At 36.4% G+C, this 9,746-nt stretch overlaps 1 protein-coding gene across 5 annotated transcripts; it reads left to right on the top strand.

Annotated features, from left to right (window-relative positions):
* Positions 1–302: 302 nt before the first annotated feature.
* LOC107803156 (putative late blight resistance protein homolog R1B-14) lies at positions 303–6,883 on the top strand. Of its 5 annotated transcripts, none has more exons than XM_075233356.1 (4): positions 303–501; positions 676–1,037; positions 2,623–4,757; positions 6,631–6,883. In XM_075233356.1, the coding sequence occupies exons 2-3, from the start codon at positions 999–1,001 to the stop codon at positions 4,705–4,707; spliced, it is 2,124 nt and encodes a 707-aa protein (XP_075089457.1). In that variant the 5' UTR covers positions 303–501; positions 676–998; the 3' UTR covers positions 4,708–4,757; positions 6,631–6,883. The 5 variants fall into 5 exon arrangements, with proteins under 5 accessions (XP_075089457.1, XP_075089458.1, XP_016482278.2 ...); XM_075233357.1 differs by lacking the exon at positions 6,631–6,883 and adding an exon at positions 5,322–5,992 and having other exon boundaries at positions 340–501; XM_016626792.2 differs by lacking the exon at positions 303–501 and having other exon boundaries at positions 520–1,037.
* The last annotated feature ends 2,863 nt before the right edge of the window (positions 6,884–9,746 follow it).

Here is a 9,746-nt window from a genome sequence, read left to right as displayed (position 1 = left end):
TTCGCTAAATTAATTTAGGAAGACCACATAGAAATGGAATCACTTGAAAAGAACTTTACGGTATACCGGCTGTCATTAGAGTAACTAATTATTGGGGAAATTTAGCAAATACTCATGGGCGGAAAATATTTACCGGCCCCTAAACATAAACCAAGTCAATTCAAATCAAGTCAAGCCAATTTAAGTCAAGCTAAATCAAACTAAGCTAGGTTAAATGGGTAAAAAAAGTTGAGATGAACGTGGGGTAATTAATTTTAATTGGGTAGGTATATATAATAAATAATTTTCAAATAGATAGGAACATGCTTAAGTACAGACAAAGACTTGGTTTACTAAATTGTAGTGGTGATTGAATTTCTTTTTCTATTTCTTAAATAAAAACTTGGTTTAGTTAATTCAGCAAGTGAAGTCAACTGGAGATGAAGAATAATCAATAATTCAGCATAGAAGTCAACTGGAGATGAAGAATTCCACATCTAATCTTCTTTATATGCAGCTATTGTAAGAAGATTTCATCGCTAAGAAATTATTAACCTTACACTCCGATTACAGTTTTCCGATCCAATAATATATATATATATATATATATATATATATATATGGCAGATGCAGTGGTGAATTTTCTGGTGGAGAACCTACTGCAGCTAGTCACTAACAATGTCAAGCTAATTTCAGGTGTTGAGAAAGAGTTTCAGAATCTGCTAGAAGAAGTTCGCCGCCTAAAAGCTTTCCTAGATGATGCTGCAAAATACCATAGCGATAGCAGTCTGTGGAAACAGTTGGTCAGAGACATCAGAATTACAGTGCATAGAGCTGAGGATGTCATTGACAAATTCCTTGTTCAGGCGAAGCTACATCAAGAGAAGAATAAAGTGAAAAGGTCTTTTGATTTATGCCATGTTAGAAAAGTTTGGGATCTGGCAAAGGATATTGAAGCAATTCATCAAAATGTGAAGGAATTTCGCCAAAATAATCAAAAGGCTTTTCAGCCCAAACCAATGCTCGATCTACCACAAAGAGTTACACGGGAGCCTCAGGTAACGCCTGAAACCCAAAAGTATTCTTTTTCCTTCTTCTCTCTTTATCTTGACATTTATGGAGTATAAGCAGGGGCGGATTTAGGGGGCGGAAGGAACTTCACCCGAACCCCTTTCGCCTGAAAATTAGGTAAAATTAATTACAGGAAAATGAAAGTTAGCTTAGCTTCATTTAATTTATGGTGATTTTCCGGACCTTGAGCCTAACTTAGTCCCAAAAGCTAGCTCAAGAGAGGTGAGGATTACTCAAGAACAGGAAATCCTCATACCACCAATATGGGACTCAACAAATTTTAATCACAAATGTTACTCAACATTGGGAAGCTAATGACCAACACCTCTTCTATCTCATTTCAGATAAATCTATAATTTTTTCCTGTAAGTAGAAAGCTGTAGCAATCAACCTTTTGTGGTTTTCTGTTCTTAAGAAAAATGTTCCATATTGAAATCTCAGGAAAGTCACTTGAAAAGCTTTGTTTTTTGAGTTTAAGTTTTATGTGATGTATGTATGTTTTCGCTTGGGCCTCAAAACAAGCAAAAATATATTGGAGTGGCTTCCAAGCCCGTCGCGATGGATGGTTTTCTTATGCAACCAATAAAAAACAAGAACAAATTTAACAAGCAAAAAACAAAGTCGAGTCTTATTCAGGTTTTCTGATCAAAATCTTGATAAACTTATTGAATTTCTGATTTTTTTATTTTATAATGCTATACTTCAAATAAAGACCGAGTCAAGGTAAAGTTCTGCTTTACTTTATCAAATAAAATTGTTCTTAAGAACCTAGGCGACTTGCTTTAAAGTGCAAAAACGTATTTTACAATGAGGTAACTATAACTAAATCTCTTAATATATAATTAAATATTAATTGAAAATCTTGTAAAATGATAACTAAACTACTATTATAGGTTAATATTCACTGATAACGTAAACATCTAGATACTATCCGTATAAATATAGCTAAAATCTTTATATTTTATGACTCAGGTGGGATATAAATGAAGTTGTTTTCTATTATTAATGCAGATATTCTCGCTCATCAAATATTGCTAGTGTATTTTCACCCCTTAACGACTATGAAAAATTGCCATGGTGAGTTAATGTGTTAAAAAAGAATGGGGTAGACCAAAATTTACAAGAAAGTAAGTTGTCTCGAAAGACCTACAATCTCTTAGAATCCATGGAGACTTATAGTAAAAAATAAAGCATAATGGAACAAAAATATGGCAACAATTAGTTAGGAATATGCTTTAGTCATGTGAGTAGGTGTATGTTCTTATGCTTTCTATGAATCTTTAGCCCTTTTAGATTTTTATATGCCAGTAAAAGAAATAGAGAACTTCTTGTGCTTTTACTTTTCTTGATTTGATATTATGTTGGTTTGATATGAGTTTAAATGGAGAAACAAGGTCACTAAGGATTCATATGCCGACCTCAACTTGTTTTGGTCTGAGGCTTAATTGTTATTGTTGTTGTTGTTCCTTTGCTATTAATAGCTTGAAATGGGTGCTCAAGTTCTAAGTGGAAAAGATCAAAATATTCTCAACTCTGATTTTTGTTATCCACTCTATTTGTTCATCTTAATAGGATACACTGTTGGAGTATAAAGAAGTGGTTGGCTTTGATTACGAAGCGGAATATGTGATCAAACGACTTGTTAAAGGATCAAAGGATCTGGAATTTGTCCCTATTGTGGGTATGGCTGGAATTGGCAAAACAACATTGGCAAGAAAAGTTTGTAGTCATTCTCAGATTTCAAATAATTTTTCCAAGAAAATTTGGGTTTATGTCGGCAGGTCATACGAACTAAAGGGTATCCTTTCTAAGATTCTCCAATCGTTGACGGAACGCATTGAAGAATTTCGCTATAAAGATGTGAACGAATTAGCTGAAGTAATATGTGATTTTATGGCTAAAGAAGGTGGTAGATACCTCTTTGTCCTGGACGATGTGTGGGCTAAAGAACTTGTGGTTGTGGATTTGGTCAAAAGAATTCTCCAAGAAAACAACAGAGGTCATCGGATCATGATGACCACTCGCGACGAGTATGTGGCTAGCTATGCCAGTGAACATCCTCATCGTCTGAAATATCTATCCGACGAAGAAAGTTTTCAATTGCTGGAAAAGAGAGCTTTTGGTAATGAAAGATGTCCTGACGAGTTAGTAGAACTTGGAAAAAGTATTGCAACAAAATGTAGCGGATTACCACTTGCAGTAGAGTTAAGTGCCGGAGCCTTAAGATCTCGTCCGAACAAAAATTATTGGGAAAGAATCGAGAAAAATGTGGGGCTGTACCTTGTCATAGAGAATGACCCTGCAAGTTGCTGGGAAATTGTGGAAACCAGTTACAACATTTTGCCCCAAGAAATGAAGGCGTGCTTCTTGTATTGCTTCGCCTTTCTTCAAGGTTATTCCATCCCTGCGCAGAAATTGATTCGCTTGTGGATCGCGGAGGGACTAATAAAGTCCAGTCCGACGTGTACCTTCGAGGAGCTAGCAGAGAATTACTTGGAGGAGTTTGCTCTGAGGGGTCTAGTCACATTGTCGAGGGATGGTGATTCAATAAAAGAAATTGGATTTCATGACGTGTTGTATGAGTTCTACAAGACAGAGGCAATAATGGAGAGTGTTTTCCAAGAACTACGTCTAACACCCGATCAGAATCTTCCCTCCATACAAGATCCAGATACTTCTCGTCGCTTGTGTATTGAATCATCTGTTCTGCGTGATTTTCTCTCCAGAAAACAATTAAATGCACAACATGTTAGATCTTTCTTATGCTTTTCGACAACAGAAAGACAAATCGAGTTGTCTCTTCCTGATGTTAAACTCATCTCCCAAGCATTTCCACTGATCAGGGTCTTGGAAATTCAATCTGTTAAAATTTTCCTCCCCATGTATCTTAACCAACTATTTCATTTGAGGTATATTGCTATCTCAGGTGATTTCGCGGAACTTCCTGCATCCTTTGGTAAGTTCTGGAATTTACAGTTTCTCATAGTTAATACAAGTACACCAGAGCCCACTCTTAAAATAAAAGCAAATATATGGAACTTGTCACGGTTGAGGCATTTAAAGACCAACATCCCCGCAGAATTGTTGCCCCCTCCTAACCCAACGGTTGAAGGCTCTTGCCTACAAATTCTGTCAAAAGTTGCACCAGAGAGTTGCAATAAAGTTGTGCTTGCAAAGGCCGGAAATCTCAAAAAGTTAAGTATTCAAGGGCGACTGGGAGCTTTTCTTGAGACTAACAAGGACGGATTCAGCACTTTTCAAGGGTTAGGGCGCCTAGAAAAATTGAAACTGATGAATGATATTCCTTACATGAGTGAAGCTCTTCACCTTCCTCCAGAATTATTCAGATTTTTGCGCAAACTGAAGAAGTTAACTTTGTCAAATACAAGGTTTAAATGGAACGAGGCGGATAGACTGGGCCAGCTGGAATGCCTTGAGGTCTTGAAGTTGAAAGAAGATGCATTTACGGGGAAGTCCTGGAAACCAGAGAAAGGAGGTTTTAAACAACTCCAGGTCTTGTGGATTCAAAAGGCTGACCTCGAATGTTGGGAGGCTTCAAGAGATCACTTCCCAAGACTTAAGAAACTTGTTCTTAATTGTGCTAAGCTTGAGAATGTGCCAGTTGAGTTATCTCATTTTCTCCAGTCGCGCTCCTGAAAGCATCAAACTCTAGCTCATTGTATTCCCTCCTGAAACTGATTTAAAAGGTCAGTTGAGCTCCTCTTTTTTAATGAAAAAAAAAATTCTTTACTCTGCATTGCATTTTGCTCAAACATTGATTTGAGAAGTATTTTGTTTTTTGCCCATTACAATATAAATTTAGCCCCTGTTTACATGAGTATGGTCATTGTGATCATTCACTATTCTTTTCGCGTTTCTTTACTTAAAAACATATGGTTGGACCATGATTAAGAATATAAATAGCATGTCTTTTTATTCTAACATATATTAACTTCTATGGACTATGGTACTAGACTAGACAGAATATTGTGAATGAATTTCTTCCAAAACCACCATAAACTAGTGCTAGTTGATGAGAGTTAATTTGGAAACAAAAAAACGAAGTCAAATTTCTCAAGGGTATAATCTCAATTCCAATAAAATGCAATCAGGTAAAGAATGACTTGAAGAGATTCCCTTATAGGCAAGGAAACTTAATTATACTTCTGATCTCTTTTCTTTTTAACTGATTTTCCTGTAGTACATCCTCAGTTTTAACTGAGAAAGAAAACAATTCTAGTACGCATGATTTAACCTGGAAAAATTTTCAGGCATTTCATCCTCAAGTACCGTACTTTCAAGGCGCTCTGTGGCCTTATTCTGGCTTTCCAGTATCATTCTATCCAGCACCGCCCTATTGGGATGCACCGTAGCAAACCCTTGGAACATACCGTGGCTTTCTTCTGATCAATCCTTCCATAACACCAGTCCTAGTTCACCGACATTAGGAAAACATTCTCCGGATACTTTGGGGGAGAGAGAAGGAGAGAGATGTGTACTGGTTCCTAAGACATTGACGGACTGATGATCCAAATGAAGCGGCAAAAGCTCTATATTGTCAACATTAGGTATCAAGAATGAGAATGAGACTCAATTTCGTGTTAACTCATTCCAAGGAAGCAGAAGTAGTATCACTGATGTTGGTGCCGCAGCTAATTGATATAATTGTGTGTAGGAGGAGAAGCAAACGGTATACATAGAGTCTTGCTGAGGAAAGAACTGCTACTAGATCCCTCAAGTTTGCAAGTCTTAATTTATCTTTTTTGGTAGCAGCATAAGTTAGTTCTTCAAAATATAAGCATTTATAGTTTTGCAGAATGTGTACTTTGTACATAAACCTGTAGAGTTTTAATAGATAGAGAAAATAAGATGCAGCTGAAGAATCTGCAATGGTAAATCTGGAATATTTTTTGCGTTGAGATATTATATATGAAGTTTTTACTGACTTCTGATATTGATAGTTTTATTCTGAATATTTGCATTATTTTGTGATAGGTTTATCCTTGTCATTATGGACGTTCTAGTTCTTGTAATGATTCACTTATCTTGAAGGAAATGAACTATTCATGAACATATGACAAACTTCTATATTATGGTTAGTTTCAGTACTTATAAAGAGCGCAAAAACTTTATTCATACCTGGTGTTTATATCAAACTAATATAAAACTTGTGCTTTTCATACAGATATTTTACTTAACCATAGCTAAGTGATATATGTTCTCACTTTAATTTGTAGCTGTTAACCTTAAATTTCTTAGTTTGGTATAAACATCGAGCGGGAGTAAGTAGTTATTGGCTGCTGTTGACACAGGTGTACAAGACTCACCAAAAGAAAATCCGTTTTCAAAATCACCACTACCAAGTATTTGAACTTCAACCACAAATTATGATATTTTTTAGGACATTGACATTGCTGGAAGCCTGGGATACATGGAGAAATTGAATATTGCTCTTTGATATGGATTCACTGCATTTCATGTTTCTGCAGTCCAATCATCTGATACAAGGAATTTTTTTCTCTTTTGTTTATTCAAGCATTGTGAAGTTGAAAATAAGTCTCCGCGTGGTTTGTTTTGTAGATGTTCCTGGATCTGTTGCATTTTGAGTTCCCGATCATGTGGACAGAGGTGGAGCTAGCCTATAGCGTGTGGGTTCAGCAGAACCCAATCACTTTTGCTTAAATATTGTATTTATACTAGGAAATTTATTAAATATGTATAAATATTTAATTGCAAACCCAGTAACTAAGATGAACTGCAAGTTCTTTTGGAAATTTAAAACCCATAAGCTTCAAATTCTGGCTTCACATCTGCATGTGGAGTGCTTTCTTTCTAAGTTGTGAAGCTGTTAGTACTATTTTTTCCAGTTTGTTGTTGCTGTATTACTTTACTTCATTGTTGTTTCTTTGGTTAAGAATGTACCATTATTACGTTGAAACTTAAAGGGTAGTCCACTACACTAAGCTCCCGCTATGCGCGGGGTCCGGGGAAGGGCCGGACTACAAAGGTCTATTGTACACAGTTTTACCCTGCAAGAGGCTGTTTCCACGGCTAGAACACATGGCCTTTGAAAGACATAATTCCGAGCCTGCAGACGAGCTGCTACGAATCTTATTTAGCATGTGGAATCTTTGAGATAATTCTGCATTAGAAGATTACACAACTTATGAATCCGTATATGTTACCTTTTCAAAAAAAAAAAAAAAAAGCTTATGAATCCGTATGTTTCCCAGTTATTAGCCTAAACGTTTGAAGAGGGATGATCATTAGACTGTAAAAAATAGTTTTAACCTAGTCATCAGTGCCCGATTACCTTGTTCTAAAAGAAACAGATAATTAACTTTGATAGGGTGATTGCACTAATCTACATTCAGTTTATTGATTTATTTAAATCTGAATACATGTTTCCTACAATTCAATGGAATATTCAAAATTTTAAATTTGATCGATTCAATATTTAGTGTGTTTCAGTGTAAGAATTCTTCTACACATTCAAAAGTAGTGGTTACATGATTAAGAAGATAATATCGTAGTACAAATTCTGATAGTATTTATGTTGTATTTGGTAGACATTTTTTATGTTATATGCAATACCAGTATACTTTGTACAAGAACATTTTGTTACAATCTTATACGTATACAAAGTAAGGAAATTTTTTTAAACTTGTATACCGTATAACTCATCGTTACTCCATTGAATCAAACATTGCTTAAAATGACTTGTCCACCAAGGGGCAGGGAAACACTATTTTTCTTTCATAACTGGAGCAGATCACTGAAATTTGTAATGACCCGATCGATCGTTTTGAGATTTAGCATTCTGTTCAGTGGTTTGAGGTCTTGAGTGGCTTCATATTGTGTATCATACTTGCGTGCATGGTTGGTTTCGGTTTTCGAATGATTCGGGATTGACTTGAAAGAATGGTTCTCATTTTAGAAGCTTGAGTTGGGAATATTGACCGAGGTTTGACTTTTGTAAAAACAACAGAAACGATATTTTGATGTTCCGATAGGTTCGTATTGTGATTTCGAATTTGGGCGTATACCCGGAATTTATTTCGAAGATTCATAGATTGATATGACTTGTTTTACCGAAAGTTGGCAATTTGAAGGTGTAGAATTTTCTTAAGTTTGACCATAGTTTGACTTATTGGCTATCGGGTTTGGATTTTGGTTCCAAGACTTGGAATAGGTCCGTTTTGTTATTTGAAACTTGTCTGCAAAGTTTGGCGTCACTCCGAATTGATTTGATAGGAATCAGACGCGTTGATGTGTGTATAGTTCTTGAGTTTTGATATTTCAAATGTTTTGAGGTCCGATTCGTGGTTTCAGATGTTATTTTGGGTGTTTTGATCACACGAGTGACTTTGTATGATGTTATTGTGTGGATGTTTGGTGTGGAGCTCGGAGACTCAGGTGAGTTTCAGACCCGTTTCAGAGCGTTTAATCGAGTTTCAGTTTTGCTGGTTTTCGGACTGATGCTTCAGGTCTCGTAAATGCGAGATCTAGTTCGCATTTGTGGACCTCACATTTGCGAGGAGGGCTCAACATTTGCGAGGTGGGCTGGGACTGGAGAGAGTTTGCATATGCGGACTCACTGACCGCATTCGCGATGGGCACCTGGGCTTGGGGACTTTGCGATATATGTATTGCATTTGCAATTGTAGAATACCTTGCTTGTGCAAGCTGATAGTTGCATTTGCGACATTGCTTGGGAAGGTTAGCTTCCGCATTTGCAAGCCAAGGGCCGCATTTGCGATGTCCGCATTTGTGAACCCAAGGTGGCAAATGCGACACCTGATGCGCTATATCGACAAGGCGAGGAGAAAGCAGCCTAATGGGAATGACTCCAAACCAAAGCAGCCCTCCATCTCGCATACAACTGAACTTATAGCTGGGATTTCAGGGCTTAGCTTCGTTTTATCACTTTTTGAGCCCTAGACTCGGTAAGAGGCGATTTTGAAGAGGGATTTTCACATACAACTATTAGGTAAGTGATTTTGATCAATTTATAATTATACTAAATGAGAATTTATGAGATTTAACATCTAAATCATGAGATTTGAAGGAAAATTTTGGGGATTTTGTCTATGTTTTGAAAAAATAAAAATTTGAGATTTGAGAGTCGAGTTGGACTCGGATTTGAAAACAAAACACATATATGGACTCATGGGGTTATGGATAGTCGATATTTACCCTTGGAAACGGGTTTCAACCGGCGAGCCTGGGGTTGACTTTTGGAGAATTGTGTAAAGATCTTAACTTTATTTATTGAAATTGGTTTCTCTTGCATTATTTGATGTTGCTAAATCAATTTTAGTTAGATTTGAGCCGAGCGGAGGTGAATTTTAGAGGAAAAACATTTTTACAGAATTGATTGAGGACTTTTGAGGTAAGTATCTTGCCTAATGTGTGGGGGAACCTACCTTGTAGGATTGGGTTTAATTGTACTGTTTAAATTATGTGGAAGACATATACACAAGGTGACGAGTATGTACACGACCTTATATTGGAAGTTGATCGATTTAGACTCTTAGGTTTCTTACATGCATTTAATTGAAATTATCGTATCATGTTATAACTTTCATTGTCAAGTTTACTCTAACATGCTTTAATTGAAGTTGTTATTACATGCTATCTCTTTCATTGTTGAGTTTACTCTTATATGTACTTGATTGACGTTGTTGTTATGTGGA

Source organism: Nicotiana tabacum, chromosome 16 (assembly GCF_000715075.1).
Source record: "Nicotiana tabacum cultivar K326 chromosome 16, ASM71507v2, whole genome shotgun sequence".
Lineage (NCBI taxonomy): Eukaryota > Viridiplantae > Streptophyta > Magnoliopsida > Solanales > Solanaceae > Nicotiana > Nicotiana tabacum.
Note: the sequence above shows the minus strand (reverse complement) of the source record. Positions and strands in the feature narration are given on the sequence as shown.

Bases quoted from the DNA above. Each gene is read 5' to 3' on its own strand.
- LOC107803156 (XM_016626792.2), top strand. From the start codon at position 600: ATGGCAGATGCAGTGGTGAATTTTCTGGTGGAGAACCTACTGCAGCTA. The intron at 1,038-2,622 runs GTAACGCCTGAA...TCATCTTAATAG, and splicing joins GAGTTACACGGGAGCCTCAG to GATACACTGTTGGAGTATAA.